Source organism: Seriola lalandi, unplaced genomic scaffold (assembly GCF_002814215.2).
Source record: "Seriola lalandi dorsalis isolate HSWRI2012SDOR001 ecotype SW California unplaced genomic scaffold, Sedor1 jcf7180002054283, whole genome shotgun sequence".
In the NCBI taxonomy this organism is placed as follows: domain Eukaryota; kingdom Metazoa; phylum Chordata; class Actinopteri; order Carangiformes; family Carangidae; genus Seriola; species Seriola lalandi.
This window is the reverse complement of record NW_019524836.1, coordinates 40144-62893: the sequence shown is the minus strand read 5'-3', so window position 1 is coordinate 62893 and position 22750 is coordinate 40144. Positions and strand designations below refer to the sequence as shown.

The 22750-nt window shown below is 47.1% G+C and overlaps 1 protein-coding gene across 5 annotated transcripts in view; it reads right to left on the bottom strand.

Moving 5' to 3' along the window:
* Positions 1-1124: 1124 nt before the first annotated feature.
* LOC111654605 (sickle tail protein homolog) overlaps positions 1125-22750 on the bottom strand; it is a 28969-nt gene continuing 7343 nt past the window's right edge. For 2 of the 5 annotated variants that reach the window (XM_087173830.1, XM_087173832.1), the window contains 20 exons: positions 22434-22716; positions 21809-22094; positions 20809-21126; positions 20156-20260; positions 19936-19973; positions 19671-19837; positions 18501-18676; positions 16283-16419; positions 15429-15576; positions 15015-15321; positions 14735-14887; positions 13908-14112; positions 13297-13341; positions 12944-13142; positions 12775-12859; positions 11853-12083; positions 11219-11311; positions 7996-9723; positions 6605-6721; positions 1125-3522 (listed from right to left, as the gene is read on the bottom strand). In XM_087173830.1, coding sequence (XP_087029956.1) covers positions 3496-3522; positions 6605-6721; positions 7996-9723; positions 11219-11311; positions 11853-12083; positions 12775-12859; positions 12944-13142; positions 13297-13341; positions 13908-14112; positions 14735-14887; positions 15015-15321; positions 15429-15576; positions 16283-16419; positions 18501-18676; positions 19671-19837; positions 19936-19973; positions 20156-20260; positions 20809-21126; positions 21809-22094; positions 22434-22716 — 4848 coding nt within the window. In that variant the 3' untranslated portion in view covers positions 1125-3495. The remainder of the gene's footprint in view (positions 3523-6604; positions 6722-7995; positions 9724-11218; positions 11312-11852; positions 12084-12774; positions 12860-12943; positions 13143-13296; positions 13342-13907; positions 14113-14734; positions 14888-15014; positions 15322-15428; positions 15577-16282; positions 16420-18500; positions 18677-19670; positions 19838-19935; positions 19974-20155; positions 20261-20808; positions 21127-21808; positions 22095-22433; positions 22717-22750) is intronic. The other 3 variants (XM_087173833.1, XM_087173831.1, XM_087173834.1) reach the window with 3 other exon arrangements.

Genomic DNA, 22750 nt, shown 5'->3' with positions numbered 1-22750 from the left:
CCATCTTAGTGTGAGGCCACAGTTCTAACCAGGGAAGATGCCTGGATACTTCAGAAACGCCTGAGGTAACGTGTAGACAAAGTAGAAAGCTAGTGTGCACTGTGCAGGTCAGGAAAGTGTTTATGTGTTGCTTAGCAACAGTCCAGTACCAATCAATTTGCAGAACTATTTGTGTTGTCGTAGCCAAATAAATGATGAAATAAACAAATTAATCATAATCTGTTGTTGTATTTTTAACTAATATGGTGCTTGTAAAACTGTTGTATAACAGAAATATCACACTCGAGGCTGACCAAATCACAGCCATGCTGACATTCAGTTCATCACTCCCTCTTGTGTGATATTGCTTAAGTAAGGCATAAAACAGTCATAGTATTCATGGTGACATCTTCATGGGATTTTTCAACACAAATTAAACTCATACTTTGATATATCCACCATTTTATGTTTACTCCTGTTAGCAACCTGACTGTTAGCCCACAGTAGACAGAACCCAGGGTTAGCTTGCTAATTAACACTAGCTAACATGGTTCAATAACATCAGTTGACATTTTTCTGGTGACGTCAGGTACCACTGTGATATTCCCACATGACGTGGGCTTTCAGATAGCCCACGCCCTTTCAAGCCAATCAAATGCTAGCAAGCCTTTATCGGTTGTCTTGGAGACGTAATGTGAACCAGGTCACTCACATATTGGTAAGGACAATTCTGTCCTTCCAAAATAATGGTAAGGATATGGGCAAGCTAAGGCAGCTACACTGGATCAGACCACTTTAGGGGGGGTGAGCAATCGTCCTTGAGGTCTCTGGAGCAGTGTAGTGGACTAGGCTGATCGAGATGATCAGCTGTAGACTTGCTTGTGATTGGCTCTTTGTCTATTCTGGTTTTATTTGTTGTTGTTTATTTATTTATAACAGGGTCACACATAAACCAGCTTCCACCTGTGATTCAGGACTGGTTCACACACTGGACTCTGACAGATCCCTCTCCAGGCCAGTTCCACTGATATATTTCATATTTATATTCCAGTGGTTCAGTCTTGGAGTTATTGTGTTTTCACTGTGTGTGTGCTGCCCTCTGCTGACACAGCTCAGCACTGCACCGTAGAATAAAGCAGCTGATGTTGTCAACACTGTGGAAGCCCTTTATTAGTCAATGAGAGCCAACGGTCCACACAACCAGAACACACACTTATTTACAGCAGTGTAAACTCCACTCTTCAGTCTGACACACAAACTGTTGAAACATGCACAGGTTCATGAAACAACAACAACAACAGTAAGGGTTCGACTGTGTCGTCAGGTGGTGATGGGCGCAGAGAGCGATACAGCTCAGAGAGAAAAGACCAGTCCGATCTGTGTTCATCTGCTTCGTCCCGACTCTGATCTACATCTTTATTCCTGTGGCTGACAGTTTCTTATCTTTAATTTTCATTTCCCTGTTTGTAATAAATCAGTACCTGTTTTTTTCCTCTGGTTTCACCTTCACTCATCAGTTTCATTTATTACATTTAAATGGAATGGATAAATGGACCTCATCTATTCAGAGCTTTTCTAGTCTTGACTGACTGAGCAGCACGTTTCACACATGGTGGATTGCGCCTTTACTCTGGATGCTGCCGCCTCAGACGCCTCACCACAGACAGACACAGTAGAAACACAACGACAGCTGTTAAAAGAAGCTACACATGTCTAATATATCATTTCTATACATAACAACTGTACCAGATTTACAGAACACACAGGTCTCTGTATAAACTCTGCATATTGATAATCACCACCTGTTGTAGAGAAATATATTCTTTGTTCAGCAGTATTCAACCACACACACACACACACACACACACACACACACACACACACACACACACACACACACACACACACACCTCTGCTGCACCGTGCAGGACTGATGAGAGAAAAATAAACTCTGTTTCTACTGTGTTCATATTTTATTTTAATCCATAATATTCTGTATCTATATGACCTGTGACATCATACACCCTGATTGTCTGACACAGCTGCACCTGGCTCCAGCAGGTGACACTCAACAAGCTGGAAGAAGAAAACTACAGGTTCAAACGTCAGGAAAAAGTAGAAGCAAGCAGGTTCATCAAAAACACAATAATTTAAAAAAAATCGTAATAATAATAGTAATAATAACATGTTTTATTAGACCAGATTCTTGCTCTGGTTAAAGGTGGGACTGTGACATCCGAGGTCAAGGTGTGGAAGCCTGGACACCTGCTGCTGGTGTGTGCCGTGTGACTATAGTCTGATTAATACTGGATATCTGAAGCCGATCAATCAGCTGATTTTTCAACATAAACACGCGACATGAAGGTTTTCTGTTAGGAGTAGGGCTGCCAACCACACCTGTGTCCCGTCACACAGGTGAGCTCCTCTCAGGTGACTGTGCATGATTGACACTCTCCTCTATCACCTGATGAGCTCCCATGATTCCTTGCGGAGCTCTGCCCACCTTTAACCTGAGACCGTTGTCAAAAAAATAATAATAAAAAACTGACACCTGATGTTATCGTGAACTGAATCAACTGAATCCACGAGCCCTGATCCTGGACCAGATCCTGGACCAGATCCTGTACCTGTGGAGGTCGAGTCCAGGATCCTTCATCGTTACCTGGTCAGGTGTCAGACTCAGCATCATCACAGTGTCACAGCCCCCCCTGCTGGAGCACACGGCCTGCTGCACTTATTTTATCCTCAATATTCTGACAGATTGAATTTTTCATAAAGATAAAACCTGAATATAAATTTTAAAGAGTAACAGTCGTAATAAAAAGACGTTACAGATTTGTCCTGAGCGGATCGTTCACAGTTCAAAGATTAACTAGTTTTAAATGACCTCAAACGTGTCTTTGGTGTTTCAGTAATATCAACCATGCTGGTGTATGGGTCGGCATGGCGACAGTCTGGACACACAGTGTATGGTACCAGTGTGGCTTGGACTTGTCTTTTATTTTTCAGGTTTTTAGAAGTTTAATTTTTGACCACATTATCCAAACGAAGGTAAACATCACACAGTATTGCTTTAGGAAGAGTTCAGTGTTCAGCTGGGTACACGCCGTCATCTCTCTCTGCACTTACATGTTTTTAAAACTCAGATCAAACCATCACGCCAAGTCCCTCGAGGCTGCCGCCGCCCTCACGAGTCGGCCGCCTTGGCTTCCTGTGCACTTCCTGCCGGGGCATGGAGAACCGGGGTCGGACTCTGACACTCGAACACTCCTCGTCCCGTGACTCACCATGGTGGGGAGGAGGGAGGAGGACGGGGAGGGAGGAGAGGAGGAGGACGAGGTGGGGGACAGGGAGGAGGAGGTGGAGGAGGACGAGGGTGAGGATGAAGAGTAGGAGGATGAAGAGTAGTAGCTGTGTTGGGAGGTGGAGGTGGTGCTGGAGGTGGAGGTGGATGCGAGGACGAGGTGTTGCTGGCGGTTGCTGCTGCTGCGAAGCCCGTGGTGGGCGGAGCTGGTGTTAGCGTGGGATGGCGACAACACGTGGCTAGACGAAGGGAGGAGACGACTCAGATTCAGAGACGGGATTAAAGACTTGTGAAGAGGAGGGGAGGAAGAAAATGAAGGAGGGGGCGGAGAGGGGGAGCGAGGAGGGGAGTCTGACAGAGAAAGGGAGGAGGAGCTCTTCGCCAAAGAGGAGGAGGAGAGAGGACACAAGGAAGCCTGTCGCCTGGAGCGCTGGGCGGAGGAAGGAGAAGACCAGCCGGAAGGAGACTTGGAGACATTTGAAGGAGAAGACAGAACTGAGTGTTTCCCTGAGGAGGAGGAGGAGGAGGAGGAGAAGGAGGTGGAGGAGGAGGAGGAGGTGTCTGAGCAGTGAGCAGTGGACAGAGAGGCAGACGGATGTTTCCCAGAGCTATGGTACAAGGCTGGGATCTTAGAGGGACGCAAAGCAACGACACAACGGTTACTATCCCCGGCTGCTCTACTGCTTCTGCTGACAGCCTGCAAACAGACACCATACGACAAGTCAACACCAACAACACACAGCACACATGACAGGACAACAACACACATGACAGGACAACAACACACAGCACACATGACAGGACAACAACACACATGACAGGACAACAACACACAGCACACATGACAGGACAACAGCACACATGACAAGACAACAACACACATGACAAGACAACAACACACAGCACACATGACAGGACAACAACACACATGACAGGACAACAACACACAGCACACATGACAGGACAACAACACACATGACAGGACAACAACACACAGCACACATGACAGAACAACACACATGACAGACAACAACACTCACACCTGGTACCTCTATGGCTGTGGCCAGTCTGTCCCTTTTTCAAGGTAAGAGAAGAAACAGTCACTCAACCTGAAACTGAGGGAACCTGAAACTGAGGGAACCTGAAACTGAGGGAACCTGACACTAAGGGAACTTGACACTGAGGGGAACCTGACACTGAGGGAACCTGACACTGAGGGAACCTGACACTGAGGGAACCTGACATTGAGGAAACCTGACACTAAGGGAACTTGACACTGAGGGAACCTGACACTGAGGGAACCTGACACTGAGGGAACCTATGAGGGAACCTGACATTTAGAAAACCTGACATTGAAGAAACCTGATGAGGGAACCTGACACTGAGGGAACCTATGAGGGAACCTGACATTTAGAAAACCTGACATTGAAGAAACCTGACAATAAGGGAACTTGATACTGAGGGAACCTGACACTGAGGGAATCTGACATTGAGGGAACCTGACACTGAGGGAACCTGACACTGAGGGAACCTGAAACTGAGGGAACCTGACACTGAGGGAACCTGACACTGAGGGAACCTTTGAGGGAACCTGACATTTAGAAAACCTGACATTGAAGAAACCTTACACTAAGGGAACTTGATATTGAGGGAACCTGACACTGAGGGAACCTATGAGGAAACCTGACACTGAGGGAACCTGAAATTTCGGAAACCTGAAACTCAGGGAACCTATGAAGAAACCTGACACTGAGGGAACCTGAAACTGAGGGAACCTGAAACTGAGGGAACCTGTGAGGAAACCTGACACTGAGGGAACCTAAAACTGAGGGAACCTGACACTGAGGGAACCTGTGAGGGAACCTGATATTTAGGAAACCTGACACTGAGGGAACCTGTGAGGGAACCTGACATTTAGAAAACCTGACATTGAAGGAACCTGACACTAAGGGAACTTGATACTGAGGGAACCTATGAGGAAACCTCACACTGAGGGAACCTGAAATTGAGGAAACCTGAAACTGAAGGAACCTATGCGGAAACCTGACACCGAGGGAACCTGTGAGGGAACCTGATATTTAGGAAACCTGACACTGAGGGAACCTGTGAGGGAACCTGATATTTAGGAAACCTGACATTTAGGAAACCTGAAACTGAGGGAACCTGACACTTAGGGAACCTGAAACTGAGGGAACCTAAGGAAACCAGACACTGAGATAAATTGACACTGAGGGAACCTAAAACTGAGGGAACCTGACACTGAGGGAACCTGAGACTGAGATAAATTGACACTGAGGGAACCTGACACTGAGATAAATTGACACTGAGGGAACCTGACACTGAGGGAACCTGAAACAGGGCGGGCCCCGGTAGTGGAAAACATGTTCTATTGTCATCAATGATTTTAGACTGTATTGAAACAAGCTCCAGCCACAACATGCATGCAGCACTGAGACAAAGACATACTCCTTCATCTCATAGATATTAGCATAAACAGCTGGATTACCAACATCTGTAAATGGCTTTGGGAGCTTTTGACAACCAAATAATATTTCCACATCTCACTGCCAGATGAAGAACAGCTGGACACAGTGAACATGCAGGTTACAGCAGGTCAAGATCCACTCCCTGATCCACAGCCTCATGTCAACTGTGCGGAGGTTCTGAACATCAGCAGCGTTAAAGAGAATTAAAACAACATCAGGGAGTGTATCTTGAAGAGGTGTGCCAAGGTGAAGAGGAAGGTGAACACAGCTACAAACAAACAGAGGAAGACTCACATCTTCACAGATTAAAGACAGATACACGGACACATTTAAAACTCACTGTAAACACAGTAAAATCACCAAAACAATATTATTATTAACGATGATATATGTCGTTTTCAAGCTACTGATGTACAGACAGCTGGAGGTCTATTTACTTCCCTCTTATCTATCTATTTATAGGTGTTATAGCTCATGTAGTTAAAATAAATTAATTCAAACGTTTAGAAGTAATTTCAGTAGAATGATTTTCTACTTTAATTAAATAAGATGTGAATTTACTGTGAATGAACGAAGCCCGACTGAAACTCTTTTGTTTCGGGGTAAAAGAAAATGGACCAAAGTGAACATGATTATCTTATAATGTTCAGTGAGTCGATCCATATTTCCATTTGTTTCCACCTTCATCATGAGCAGCGTCACCCTGAAGCTTCAGAGGATGGTAGTTAATGTTTCTCTTAGAGCAGGTGTTTGTTAGTTTTACATTAGCATTACACTGAAGCATTACACTGATTCCTTCTCAGGCTGATCTCTGGTCTCCTCAGAGTTCATTTACCTGGCTGGGCTGCTTCTGCTGTTTCTGAGCCTTAGGTGACTTCTCAGGTGAGGAGGACGAGTGGCGGGACCTGGTGTGGGATCTCAGAGCAGATGAGCTGGAGATGTTACTGGATGTCTGCAGAAACAAGAGTTTAGTTAGTCCAGACTGGATGGGACGGTGAAGAAGACACAAACTAAATCAAAGATGACATCGAACATTGTACTCCAGTTGAAAATGTTTCCTCCATCCCGAGGCTCCAGCATCAGAATAAGAAATTATTTTACTGTCATTTCAAAAGCATCGCAAAACAGAACAGATGAGACAAACTTATATAAGCGAGGCAGGGCGATTACAGTCTGACGGTGGCCAACCAATGTCAAGCGGCACCAGCCGTTGGGAACACAAGTGGCATATCACTAGAGATCAGCATAAGCTGCTCCACCACTGGCGGCGTACTATCAGCCACTTTTAATTCTCGGGGTGCATAATGCAACGGCGATATCACCACAAGACGCCCTGTTTATTCTGTGTTCTTCACTAAAACCCAAATATTCCTGCAAAGACGTTTTGTTTACGTCCGTCTCCAAATCTGAATTGAGAAAGATGTTTCCCACACAGGTATTTCAAATTCCCGATTTCCATTTGCCGTTTCCCAATTTCTAAATGGTAATCAGGAAATGCCTCGAGCAAAAATTCATTAACCGCTAACTACACGGACCCTAAAGCTAAACGTTCCTACAGTTGGTCCATGGTGGTAAATGAGCACGGACTGCAGAGACAGTCCATATAACCATATATACCACAACTAGCCTCAGGTTTCCACAAATGACTATAAAAAGTATGTCGATCTTTGCGGCAGTTCATCAGAACTTCAGGCAGTTTTTGTCCTTCCTCAGAAGAATCATGAGGACATGAAGTGAGGCTGTGAAGGACAGACTCGTACAGCAGAAGACGTGAGAGCAAAGTCAGACAGGCAGAGTAGAGAGCCCATCACCAGACCAGCACCAGACCACCACCACACCAGAACCAGATCAGCCCCAGACCACCACCAGACCAGCACCAGATCAGCCCCAGACCACCACCAGACCAGCACCAGACCAGCCCCAGACCACCACCAGACCAGCACCAGACCACCACCACACCAGAACCAGATCAGCCCCAGACCACCACCAGACCAGCACCAGATCAGCCCCAGACCACCACCAGATCAGCACCACACCGGCACCAGACCGGCACCAGACCGGCACCAGATCGGCACCAGACCGGCACCAAACCGGCACCAGACCGGCACCAGACCGGCACCAGATCGGCCCCAGACCGGCACCAGACCGGCACCAGACCGGCCCCAGACCGGCCCCAGACCGGCACCACTGAAGCAAGCGAGCTCTGCAGGGAGAGGAACTCCGGACCTTTTTCTTGGAGGAGGTTTTCCCCGTGTCGTGTGCTGGCTGTGGTTTGGCCCTCTTGCTCTGAGGTGGATTTGGGCCCTTGAGGATCTGAGGGGCCGGCCTCTTGGACGGGCTTCTGTCCCTTTCTCGTTTGACTTTGCCTTTAATCTGGGCCCTGTCATCAGAGGCAGCAGGGGACTGAGGAGGAGCAGACTGAACGGAGGGGGGGGAAGAGGGGTTACTTATTCTGCCCACACTGATCTCCAGCTGTTTGATGGACTCTTCTAGATTGCCGACAGAGTGTAATGTAGTCTTGCAGAGCTCCTCCACCTGGCTGTGTGACAGGGAGAGTCTGGGAGAGGACACCTTGAGGTCTCTGTCACAGCTGTTGCCTTCACACGAGTTCAAATGTTTGGTCCTGTTGATCTCACAGCTCCTGGATTCCTTGGTCTGGTTCTTGGTCTCCTTCACCAGCCTGCTGTCTGATGCCATCTCCTCCTCCTCCTCCTCCTCATAGACAACAACATTCAGAGTCTTCTTTCCTGTCTTCGTCCCTGTTCGAATGGCTTGGGTAATTGCAGCTAGTTTGTTTTTGGGGAACTTGAATTTGAATTTCTTCTTGGTCTCTGTCTTTCTGGGCGAGTCTGCTTTACCCAGGTCCTGGTTTTCAAAAGCGGAGTCAGTATCTGGTCTTTGGTGCTTTATCTCGGCGATGCAGAGTTTTCTCAGGCCCTGCTCCTCTTCCTCGTGCCTCGTCTGCTCTTCATCCACTACGCTCTCTGGAGTGAGGATCCCATTGAGATCTTCCTCAGATTCAAAGATGGTGGACAGACGTTTGTAGGCTGACTGAATGTCCATGGGCTCATCCAAGATGACGATGATAGGTCTCTTGTCGTTACTTTGGTCCTCATGTGCCAGGCGAGTGGATTCTCCAGTCTGTGTGTCAAAACCGTTCATCTGGACTAAGTCTTCCTCTTTGGACTGTGCCCCTACTCTGGTCTTGGACATCCTGAGGCTGATGTCACAGTTTGGAGGTGGTGGAGGAGGAGGTCCTTCGTCGTCCCATCGATCGGGGCTCAGACTACCTCCTTCTTCTGTGTACTGCGACCAGTCCCTGCGTCCCTGCACTGCTGTTTCCTGGTTCTGCTGCTTGTTACTGTGGCTGAGAGTCGGGATTGGGGGGAGGGGGGGAGGTTTTGGGAACGGAGGGAGACGCTCCTGATCCGAGCTCAGGGACGAACAATCCCCTGGAGAGTTTTCTTTTTGTAAAGTTACAATAACCATCATGTTTGACTTCTTGTCACCTAGAGTCTGCTCAGGACCTGGGGGCTCAGACCCTCCACTCTGTACTTTCTGTAGAGTAACAATTGTTGTGACCTTGACTTTATTTTCTGCTGTGGTTGGGGAGGACACCTTCCCAACTAGCTCCCTGTTAAGTGTTAACTGAGCATCTTGTAAAGCAACAGGTGGAGGCAGCTCCACCTTCTCTACTGTTGCACGGTTTAAGGAAGACCCTTGTTGGACCAGCTTCTGCCCTGCTCCCCTCCTCTGATAGAGACTGACCCCGTCTTTCCCGCCTCCACCTTGATCTTCCGGTCCAGCTGCTGGTCTGAATGACTGGTGGTCACATGTTGCTAATTCAGGAGGCTTTTGATTGGCCACTTGTGATGCTGAAGATTTCCTCAGCTTTCCTTTCCATTGCTTATTTCCACCTGGCAATTTATTCTTTTTAGACAGTTCTGTAGTCACCTATAATTAGAGAAGGGAAGATTAAACATGTGATCATCTGGAAATTATATTATTTAGTCTTTTATATTCCATTATTACTCAAAATTAATTTATATACATATACAATATATATGTATATATATATTATATATGTATGTATAACCACAGCTACCATCATCCATGAGCTGACTGTAGAATCTATTGGCTATAGCTTAGAAATTTAGTTTACTTGATCTGTCTCCCTGTGTTTACATTAACTACTCAGTTGTGTTACAGCAACGCCTCATGTCATGTTCTCTTCATGTCTGAGTCATTGTATAGATGTCAGTTTTTTTTCTTTGACCACCAAATCGAATCAGTCCTTCCTTGCATCCTGGTGAATGTTTGTGCCAAATTTGAAGAAGTTTCGTCAAGGCTCTACTGACGTCCACAATAATGGGACAGACAGAGGGACAACCCGAAAACAATATGCCTCCGGCTCTGACGGTCGTCGGTGCAGAGGCACATAAAAGGCAGCTTCACCTGAGTTAACATACAGATTAATGTATGTTGATTAAGGAACCTGGGCAAGAACCTACTGGGTGTCAACACAACACGGTGAAACTGGTTATTAGACCTCCTCACAGACAGACACTCAATACGAGCTGGAAAAACCACATCTGACACCGTCATCCTGAATGCAGGGGTCCCCCAGGATTGTGTCCTGGAGACTGGGAACAACAACCTGTCACAGGACGTTCTCATGGAGAACATCCTGACCAGCTGCAGGTCCGTCTCATGGAGAACATCCTGACCAGCTGCAGGTCTGTCTCATGGAGAACATCCTGACCAGCTGCAGGTCTGTCTGGTAGAAAACATCCTGACCAGCTGCAGGTCTGTCTCATGGAGAACATCCTGACCAGCTGCAGGTCTGTCTCATGGAGAACATCCTGACCAGCTGCAGGTCTGTCTCATGGAGAACATCCTGACCAGCTGCAGGTCTGTCTCATGGAGAACATCCTGACCTGTTGCAGGTTATTCGTCCACAGAGAAGAGGACAGAGGTAGAGAAACAAGAAAGGCGACACAAGAGACAGATCCTGGAGGAAAACCGAGAGTTTGTCTGGTAATCAATGGCTGCTGTGTTTGAAAGAAGAGAAGCTTGAGGTCACAGAAAGGTAAGGTCAGTCTCACTGCACCACACACACCACAATGTTAACTGTTTTCCTCTGTAACAGTTTAGTGTTGTAGTTTGGAAAACACACGTCAATGAAAGCAGTAAATGATTATCAGAGAGAGACAGAGCAGCAGAGAGGTAGTTAGTCAACATCAAACGTCTCACTGGATTCATGAACGTTAACTGTGATATATCATTTAATTTGATATTTATTATTAAGTCAAACACATATTGTGTAAAATTTAAACATGAATGTGAACCGTTAATAGAACCAGTGATTCACATCAGCAGACGTTTAAAGATCGACCTGCTGTGGATACGGCGTCGTTAATCATTAGTGCTGTTAGTCTTTTGGTTTTACCTCAGACTGCGTCTCTTTGCTCTGCAGCTGAGAGGCTGAGGGATCTACCCCCCCTCTGCTCCCTTCACCCCTCACTGAACATTTCTGAAAGACCTGGGTGAGAAGCGGGAGGGTCCATGGTCAGGGTCAAGGTCACAAAGAGGGGGGAGGGGTCAGAGGTACAAGGAAGCAGTGGATGTTAACAGCGTTAACTAACACTTCAATGTGTTCATGGGAGAAAATTAATTTAGGAGTCCTGTAACATCTGGAGTCCAATCTATCACATCTGGAGTCCTGTCACATTTGGAGTCCTGTCAAATCTAGTGTCCAGTCACATCTGGTGTCCTGTCACTTCTTGTGTCCAGTCACATCTGGTGTCTGTCACATCTGGAGTGCTATCACATCTGGTGTTCTATCTATCACATCTGGTGTCCTGTCACATCTGGTGTCCTGTCACATCTGGTGTTCTATCTATCACATCTGGAGTCCTATCACATCTGGTGTCCTGTCACATCTGGTGTTCTATCTATCACATCTGGAGTCCTATCACATCTGGAGTCCTATCACATCTGGAGTCCTGTCACATCTGGAGTCCTGTCACATCCTGGTGGTTTCTCTGCTTCAGTTTAAAGAAAGAGCTGATTATTAAACGTACCTGCAGCTCCTTGATGAATCTGTTGTCCTCCTCCTCCTCTTCCCCCTCCTCTCCCCCCTCCTCTTCCTCCTCCTCCTCCTCCTCCCTGTGTGCTGAGGTTGGAGCAGGGGTGGAAGTGGAGCCAGCCAGAGGTGCAGGAGCACACATCTGGGGTTTGGGTTTGACCTCTGGTGGCTGTCTTGGGGGTTTGGCCTGAGGAACCGGAGGAGGCTCTTTGTCCTGTTTCTCCTCCTGAAACACATGAAACATGTTGTTTCTTAAGAAGAGCCACAGAATATCTATCAATGTTATTGATCATAATGTTTCAGCTCTGGATATTAAATGTGGTGCAAGTGAAAACCATAAAGATACGCAACAACCCGTCAGTCTTCAGTCCGGATGCTAATGCTAAGCTAACGCTGCTGTCTCAAACACGAGCTTTATAACTCGATAGACGTGAAGTTTAACTGGGAGATTCCACCTGCTGCTCATTACTCACTGACTTATGCCCTTGTCTGTTATCTGTGAAGCTAACTGCTAATCCTGAGGCCATGTACGACATGTTTCCGCTGTTTATGACTCAGCACATAATAAAGACGAGTGATTCAGCTGTGACCTGTTTATTTTCTTGAACAATCAGAATAGTTACATTAGATCTTACACTTGTTTTGGGATTGTTGCAGCTAAAATATCTGATTTCGCAGCAGCTTTTTAGATGTTTTCTTGTTTTTTGCAATGAAACTGCAGGAGCAAATAAAACTTGTCGCTGTCTTCATTCATATCCCAGATTTCTGTTTAGTCAGTTTCATTACAAGTGAACGATGGATGAAAGGATGTTTCCTGTCTTTTCACTTGTCTTTTCAGTTCAGACTCTATAAAAGATTTCACATTATAGTTCTATTACAGACCAGATGCAGGTGTGGATTTATACCTAGACATGTACCTGTGCTCCAGCCGGCTCTCTCCTGGTGGTGAAGATGACCTCTCCTGACCTCCCTGTGGTGACACCTGAGCTGACGGCGTGGAACCTGGAGAGATCACAAACTGAATCCTGAATCCTCATCATGAGTTAACGGTGATTTACTGAGTCTGATCCTCAGAGGTCAACTGACCTTCGTGGAGGAGGAGGAGGAGGAGGAGAAGACCTGTGGCTCCTGTCTGGACTCTGCCTCATCTCTTTGTCCACGCTGGAGCGCCGGGGTTTCTCCACCTGAGGCCGACCGCTGGAAACAGCTGATGGAGGAGCTGATTCAGCAGCTACTGAAGCAGCTGATTGAGGAGCTGGCGGAGGAGGCTCCACATCTGGTGGAGCTAAACACATCCAAACACCAGAGTGTTTCATCAGTATCTTATTTTTTAAATGTTTTTCGTGCCAAATCTGAAGAAATTCCCTCAAAGTGTTTTTGAGAAATCACGATCACGAGACATAAAAGTCTGACTGTTGCTACGGAAACATTAACATCACCTGTGTCTGTGGAGTCCACCTGATCACTCAGCTGCTCCACTGAGGCTGCAACACACACACACACACACACACACACACACACACACACACACACACACACACACACACACACACAGATATTAATCACTTGAAATCTCACATTGTTAATGTCCAGTAAAAATCTTGTATCTCCAAGTGATTGTGAGGAGTGTGAAGGAGAAAATTATGTCAACAGGCTGAGAAACATCATCATCATCATCATCCTCTTCCTCCTCCTCTTCCTCAGGATGAAGAAACCCTTTTAAAAAGCTTAAATGAACTGTTTCCACTTTGGAGATACATGGTTTTCACAGGACGATGTTATGTCTTTGTGTTCACTGTGTGTGTTTCCAGATTCATGTGATGCTGTGGGAACATCGGGCCTCGTGTAAGAACCTTCCGTCCAGATGTGTCGGACGAGTCGTGTACAGCTGCTGAAAACAGCTGGTTACGACGCGTCACTGCAGTTTGACTAGAGACACTTTCACAGACAACCCCTGACAGAAAGGGTCAGAGGTCACGTCTGAGGGTTAGAAATGTTGTTGCACGTGGCCCGATGTGTTTTCAGTGGGGGGGGGGGGCTACAGGTCCACCTTGCTGTGCCGGGTCCAGAGGTAGGTTCTGTCCTGGGGGAGGATCACTGACACCCTCTCTGGTATCTGACACATCCAGATCAGGGATGGACTTCATCAGGCTGGCCTGGGCCTCCTGGAGGACCTGGTCTAAATCTGCGTTGGTGTCGGGAGGCTGACTGGAGTCAGAGCTGGGGGGCCGCTCGTCTGCATCTGTTCTGCTGGTCTGTGGAGAAACAAGGACGGGTCTCACCTGTGATCATCCTTCAGCACACAGGTGAGAAACATCTTCACTGTGTCTAGTTCAGAGCTGAACTGAACCAGCCATATGTACCTTTCAAATTAAAAGCCCTCAAGGAGTCACCTGACACCGTACCACTTCACAATAAGACCCCCCTTATAAAGGATTTATAAATGGTTTATTACTGTAAGTTCATTAATTAGCTTGTCAACAATTTAGAAATCAATTATTAACTGTTATAACACATTAGATAAGAAGGGCAACAGTGACCTGCTGCTTGCCAAATAGTGAGCCCACATTTCTCTGTACTGTTCAGCCTTTAGGAGCTAAAACTCGTAGCAGAGCGAAACCTGAAGTCAACACGTGTTTTTGCCGCTCTAAAAGATCCACAGATTCACCCAGCACTCGATCCACGACACGATGAGGCTCTAACTGCCACCACTGTGACACGGAGGCTGTAGTGTTTTGCAACATATCCTTTCAAAATAAAGTGACGCTTAATAAACCTTCTAAATTAATATTCACGTGTTCGAGATTCACAGATTTTATATTTTACCAATTTCAAGATCAATGTGTTGACAGTGCTGAGTGTGTGTTCAGCACTGACCTGGGTGTGTGTCTGTGTGTGTGTGGCGGGGGTCTGCTCAGTCTGGGTCTCCTGTGTTGGCGCTCCACCTGCTGGACTACAGAGTCCATCGGACTGCGGGGGGGGGGGCCTCCTGTGCAGGGCGGGGCTTCCCTCTCTGCTGCGAGGACTCACCTTCACAACACAACACCTGTTACACACTCTGTCCAGCGCACGCACGCACGCGCACGCGCACACGCACGCACACACGCACGCGCACACACACACACACACACGCTCACATCACCACCTTCGTCGGTACCTTGGCGACGGTGGGGGAGTCTCGTCCATGGGTTGGCGTCAGTGGGGGGCTGGGGTGGTGGGGGGGTTGGATCACTGTGGCCGCTGTACTCGTCATCTTGCGGGTCATGACGGGGGAGGCTGACCCCCCCACACTGACCTCAGTCCCAGAGAGGGGGGGGGTCTGAAGAGGGGGTCTGACAGAGGACCGAGGCTGTGGTTTGGGGGAGCTTTGAGGGCTCTGAGTCCGGGGGGGTCCCTCTGTTTCCAGGTGCTTTAGAGGCTCCACCTGGGCAGGTCGACCTGGGGGGGTTGACTCTGATACACACCTGTTGATCACAGGACAGGGATGAGCACGCGCACACACACACACACACACACACACACACACACACACACACACACACACACGTGTTGTGGTGAAGTCCTTCAGTACCTGCGCAGAGAACTGAGCGTCTCCGTCAAAGCTTTGACCCTCTTCAACATGGAGTCCATCTTGTGAGGCTCCTCCTTCAGGAAGCGCACCGCCTCCACCTCCACCCTCAGCACGGAGCGCATCCTCACCTGCAGCTCTGGAAACTCACCTGGAGGGAAGAAAGGAAAGACGGCCTGAGCATCACCTGGTGATCACAGTTAAATGTCTTTGAGTAAATGTGTTTAAACATAAAGTACGGTGGCCCTGAGAGGTCAACACACACTGACAGTAGAAACACAAACACATTCAGGAAACATCTTTGTCAGTTTTACGGTGACGACGTTTGACGGACATCGGAATAAGGCGAAAAGAAAGCGATGAACCCGGCTGGGACGCACCTGCACGGATCTACTTTAATGCTCTTGACTCCAAAAGTCACAAGAATTGAACAAGTTCGTCCCAGTCGGGTTCGTCACTCTTCAGTGTCCCCTGGAAACACTTCCTGTTGTGTTGTGAGTATTTGCAGCTCATGTGTCAAACTGATGAACTGATGTTCTCTGAAGCTGCAGTGCATTGAGCTCTCTGGGCCACCGTAGGGAGGGGAGGGGTACAACATGCTGATAATGACGATGTATGATAAAAGTATTAAAGAACATGTTAAACTGCAGCGTGTCTCTGTTGCTCTGCTTTAAATCCTCGACTACAGGTGTAGAAGTTAATTACTGTTAATATTTAGCATCAGTCACAGTTAGTATCTGCCTCTTTATCTGTAGAATAATCAATAAGCCCTAAAGAAGCCGAGGTCTTTATATCTGAATGTATTGATCCGGTCATCTGATCACATGTTTTAATCTGCGCTCTGATTCTCCACCCACCTTTCAGGACGGCCAGAGCTTCCCCGACCCGCCTCAGGCTCACCGCCCCCTCCTCCACGTCTCTCAAAGTGATTGACAGCTGGCCGGGATCGGAGGCGGAGCTCCTCTGCAGACGGTCCACGTAGTCCTCCAGTTCACTGAGAGGCGAGGAACACAACAGGAAGTACAACATGTGATAAATGACTGTAGACAGCAGGGGGCAGCAGAGGTCAGCTGTACGTCTGTGATGCTCTGACATCTTTAATGACAATCGACTCTGAAATCATTCATTATCTTTATCTCAATAAACATCCATGTAGATAATCTGCCTCCAGGGGTCAGAGTTCACACGCTCAGTCCTCCTGAGGTCGTCACGTCTGTCTGCAGCTTCACAGAAACTCTTTAAAAACATTAAAGTGTGTCGGTGCGTTCACTCAGGTTCTTTAAAGGAGCTGTTTCTATAAAATGAGTTTCACCTCGATTCGCTGCAACAAGAAAAAGCTGTTTACACGTAATAATCTGTAATAATGGTTCAATAATATCATCATCACGTGACCTAAGACTGTAACTTGTAACGCAGTATTTACATTAATAAACTGATCTGAGAACTGGAAACACCAGATGTTAAGGAGTTTTAACATTGGACTTTAGTTTAGTTTGAATCAAACCTGAGATAAATAAATAAACAAACACACAATTAAAGTGTGAGAGATCATTAAAATAATCACTTTACACCACACGCCACCTTCACCCAGCTGCTCCACCTCCTGAGCCGCAGACGCCTCCCAGCAACAGATGATTGTTAGAGAATCATAATCAGATTATAAGAGGGAGGATGTTCATATGACTGTAAGTTGTTGTTGTGCTTTAATCGTTATAATGATTCATGTTGGTTCGGAGCCAGAAGGAGACCTGTCATCCATCAGCCGGCGGACACAGGTCCCGCCCCCCGAGACGGCGTGGGAGAGCGGAGAGGGCGGGAACAGGAACCAGGTCTGTGGTTCAGGTTTCATTCAGTATATTTACACAGTCAGAAATTATTTTTGGTGATTTTTATTCCTCCGCGCCGCATGAGTCAGAGCTGGAGGCCATATTGTTTTCAGGTCGTCCGTCCCACTCTCATGGACACGATATCTCAAAAACGCCTTGACGGAACTTCTTCAAATTAGGCACAAATGTCCACTTGGACTCAAATATGAACTGATGAGACTTTGGTGGTCAGAGGTCAAAGGTCAAGGTCACAGTGACCTCACAAAACAAGTTTTAGCCATAAATTATGGAGCAAATGTTTAATATTTTCTCTGACTCTGGATGAACAGGGATGTAACCTGAAACTAGTCCGAGTGGCGGAGGGATACGACCACGAGACGGTGATTCTACTTCAAACATGGTCTTGTATGTGGGTCAGTTATTAACATTCATGCACATACAGAATAATTAGACGTGCAGCTCTCTGCAGGATTATGGGAGACACGTAGTGAGCCACTGTAAATCATCCACCGAGCTGAGAGTCAACTTCACTCTCATGGTCCAGAGTTCAGAGGTGACACGATAAACCAGATCAGGATTAACATCCTGTAGTAGAAGAGCTGAGCTTGACGATCATCATATCCGTTAACTGTCATACCAGCAGCTGGTTCTTCAGACACTCCTTTATCTTAGAATATGATGAGAGAAGCTCAGAATAATATTTTCTTCCGACAGACTGGAGACAGAGACGTGACAGTCTGTTGGACGGTTGTATCTCAGACTCCTCCTCGTGATAAACGCTCGGCCTCTGAACAGAGTCGGCGTGCGGCGTGTTCACATGAGAACCGCGTCACGGCACATCACATCACTTCCCGTCCGCCGGCTTTATTTTTAACAATATGTTTCCTCGCCATGTCTCTCTCTTGCCCGAAGACGCTGCCGTGCTGTGTCGTACATGGCACCAATGATTTGACCTCAGCCGCGGTGACATCACTCGAAGCCTGATGTCAGAGCGAGTGTGTGAATGTTGAAAAGGCCAAATCATCGCTTCATAAATCATAGCCACTAATGAAAGTCCAGTCTGTGCTTCAACCTCAAGGAGGAGACACAGCTGACGTCTAAATGTCACCAGGCTGATGTTCTGCTGTTCACACTGTTTTCATCGTTAATCAAACCACCTTGTAAGAGAGTGGCCGCTCCTCTTCCTCTTCTTCTTCTCTCTTCATATAGATACAGACTGTGCCACACCTGAGCACATTCAGGCTCTTACCTGAGCTGGGAGAGTATTCTGTCCTCAGTGGCCAGGTAGTGGATCCTCTCCTCGTCCAGCTCAGCTCTCCGTCCGTGCGCCGCCTCCTCGGACCGAGCCAGCCGATCACACATCAACCCCACCAGCTCCTGCCCCGCCATCCTCAGCATCGAACTCACGCTCTCCTGGTTCAACAGCTGGAACACATGGAGTCAAAATCGGGAGTCAACGACACTGTCTGTACCTGATTTCTACAACACCAGCTCATCTCTGTCACGACCTCTGAAGAACAAGTCCTGAAGCTTTTGGTAACGTTTCATCCACTCAAACGTTTATTTACTCAGTAAAAAGTAATAATAACAAATACTGAAACCACATGTGAAACAACAGGAGGCTTAATAAACTGTGTGAAATAAAAAATAATAATAAATCAGGTCTGTATGGACATTTATGATTGTGTCAGAGAGCTGCTGTGACTGACTGAAAATATTACTGATGATAATTTAATTGAATCATTGATATTAGAGTGATATAGAGTGAAAAGAAAAATACATTTTATGGTGTTTGGTCGCCTGTTGATGACATCATATCCTCTATGATCATGTGTCAGTGTGTTTGTCTGACAGAAACTCAACACTGACTTCTATCTAGTTTTAAGCCACAGACACTTTTTACACCTTTCAGCTCGTTATTTGAACCAGATGATTTTAGTCGTCGGACATCTGGATCTGAAGTTATCAGAGAAACAAGCTGAAGCTTTATTCAGTGTTTCTACTGGTTTTAATCTCCTGGTGTGTTTGTTGTGGTGAGGAGGAAACCTCTGAGGATGATTCAGCTGCTGGTGAAAACCTGCTGAACATCTGGTTCATGAGTTATCAGAGAAACAGTCAGAACAAAGGTTAGCATCAGTCTCAGCTCCGACTCTTCCCTGAGTCTCTGTCCTCCGAACAGCGTCGCTCAAACTCTGACTTTAAATGTGAAACTGCTTCATTTAGTGTTTTTAACGATTATAATCACTGGGTCTGTTTGATTTCCTGAACCACTGACACTGAAGGAATCCAAACCGGGTGGAGACAAATCTATTTGATGTGAATAATTATTTCTGTTGTGCTGATGCAACTAAACACCTTAAATCATCATCATCATTATCATCATCATCATCATCATCATTATTGTTACACAGCTCTGTACCTGTAGTTGTCTGAGTTGGCTGAGTTGCAGTCGCAGCTCACACACACTTCTCTTTGCTAACACCAAGCTCTGCTGCAGCCCGCCGCCAGAGGGAGGGGCCTGAAGAGCCAGAGGGGCGGGGCTGAAGCTGTCAATCAAAGCGGTGGAGTTCTGAGGCTCAGACGACACTGAAGATGAAAGAAAGGTGATTTTTTTTTTAAATATAAGATTATCCTCATGTTCGAGACGTACGTGTTTGTGTGATGGTGTGAAACATGAACGTCACCTGGTCTGTTGTTGAGGAGTTTACGTCCAGCACTCTCACTGAGAAGACAAACAGTCGTCCAGTCAGGGTTAATACAGCACACACAGCTAATGCCATGTTATTAACAGAATCATTTGTCCTCCGTCAGAGTGATACATGACTGAGCAGGACATAGAGTGGATAAATCTAATGAGCATATTGGTTGTTGACTTGTTGGGGGGTTAAATACAGATGTTCAGACCTGATAGCGTCCTTGACTCCTGGAACATCTGGTCCCATAGACAGAGCGTGGTGCACCAGCCCTGCTAGACTGGCTATCTGCTCCTCCATGGCTTTCATTCGCTCACTGAAACACACCCACACACACACACACACACACACACACACACACACACACACACACACATCACATGACATTTACTAACCATTAAAGTGATGTTGTCAAATATGTACTGAGCTCTTCAGCTGCTCTGTATGCGATTCATCAGACATGATAACATGTGAGATATTTCTAATGTGAAATATGGAGGAGTACCACAGGGCTCTGTTCTTGGTCCTCTACTTTTTCAAAGGTTCACGATGCTGCAGCTTCAATTTTCACTACCGTGGTATTTTTAACTCAGTTAGTTAGTTAGTTACTGTGGTAACCATAACCAAAAAAACGACTGTTGTTGACACCTGGCCTCAGGTGACTCAACAGACATTAACAGTCATTATAACAACCAGAAGCACTAACGCACCAACTGACATCAGTGACATCAGCTTTGTTGTGATTCAGGTGTTTAGCAGTTTGGACTGAGGACAGGTCTGACCTCCTCCTCCTGGAACAATCAGCTGACCTTTTCTCCTCATAGATTAAACCCATTGTTACAGTTGGAGTGGCTCTCAGCTCACCTCTGGGTGTTGCTGGCGGTCACGTGACCCTGAAACAACCGCTCTGGCTGTCCCAGAGGGCTGTCCACGAACACAGACGAGGTGGAGGACGACGAGCCGCTTCCTCTGCTTCTGTTTATAATCTCCACAGTGGCTCCGTTACTGTCCCGCCGCAGGGACCGGCGAATCGGTGACATCCTCTCCGCCGACACCAGGCCCACACCTCCGGCGACCTGTCCGTCAATCATCCTGACCTCACTGACTCTGTGAGGGGAAGACGGCGGGGTTTTGGTTCCCAGGGAAGGCAGCTGGCTTTCTCCGTACTTCCTACTCTTCTGCCTGGAGGACGGAAAAGAAGATGGAACAATGGATTCATCCACGCCTGGGTAAACAAACACTGTCTTCAAATAACTGCAATAATCAATATTCACTATTTACTGCTGTCATCGATTGGTTTTATATCACCATATTGATTTCGGGTTTTCCAGCCGTCCGTCCCGTTCTCATGGACACAATATCTCAGTAAGGCCTCGATGGAACTTATTCAAATTTGGCACAAACATTCACTTGGACTCAAGGACGAACTGATTAGATTTTCGTGGCTTAAGGTCAAAGGTCACGGTCACAGGGACCTCACAAAATATGATTTTGGCACGCGATGTGAACGCGATATCCCGAGAACTCCTCAAGGGATTTTCTTCAAATTTGGCACAAATGTCAACTGGGAGTCAAGGACGAATTGATCACATTTTGGTGGTCAAAGGTCAAAGGTCAAGGTCAGTGTGATCTCTCAAAACTCTTTCAAGCCCTAACTCAAGACTTCAAACTGAAATTTTGACAAAATTTCACACCAGTGGTTCATATTTTCTATGACTCTGGATAAACAGGGATGTAACCTGGAACTAGTCTCAGTGGTGGAGGGATACGACCATTAGGAGGTGATTCTAGTTACTGTTATTTTCTCTCACCACTTCCTTTCCTCTCCAAGAAATCAGTGCCATGTTTTCCCAGATGTGTGTACCTGTGGAGGGAGTGGGTCGGGTGCTCCGTGCTCTCTCCATACCCCATCAGCGGTTTAACGGAGGCCCGGTACTGGTGCAGCACCCCTGGGATCCCTGGGACCCCTGGTACCCCAGCATCAACCATGTCTGCAGTGACAGAGGGAGGAGCACTGCACTGGGAGGAGGCGAAGCTGAGGCGACCTCCTCCTCCGTCCTGCAGGGAGGAGCAGTAGGAGTCTGGGTAATGGGGTCCTCCTTCACCTCGCACCACCAGGGCCATGCTCTTACTGCTGCCGACATCCTCATCTAACACACACACACACACACACACACACACACACACACACACACACACACACACACACATGTTAGGAACCATTTAAATCCAGAGAAAAGTAGGTTTAACTCAGTCAGAGTCAGTTACCGTGGTAACTGACTCTGAGTCAGTTTCTACGGTATGTTTGCTCATGTTTTACATCAGGACAGGTAAAGCAGGTGAAGCAGGTGAAGTATCTCCTGTATTGTCAAACCCTTTGAGAAAAAAGTTATTTCCTTCCGTCATGAAAAAAAACATCCAAACATTTTTAACAATCTTGAAATAATCGATCGTTGATCAATCAGCCGAGGACCCTGCAGGTACCTCACCAGGCTTGACGTCTCTCCTCTCCAGGATGACACTGCTGCTGGTGCAGACGCTGCTCGACCGCCCCGCCCCTGACAGGCGTTCCCGCGGTAATGTGGCATTGCCCGGATCCACCGCGCCCGCCCCCCCTCGTGAGCTCCCGTACGCCATCCTGGAGGGGGAGGAGGGCACGGAGCGCACCATGGGGGGAGACATGGAGCCCTGCAGGCTGTGCAGGGTGCTGCGGCTGGACGACGACAGGGTGTGGACCGGACTGTGACTGCCATACAACACCTCTTTGGAGATCTGTGAAAACATGAGAAAACTGTGAGGCAGCAAC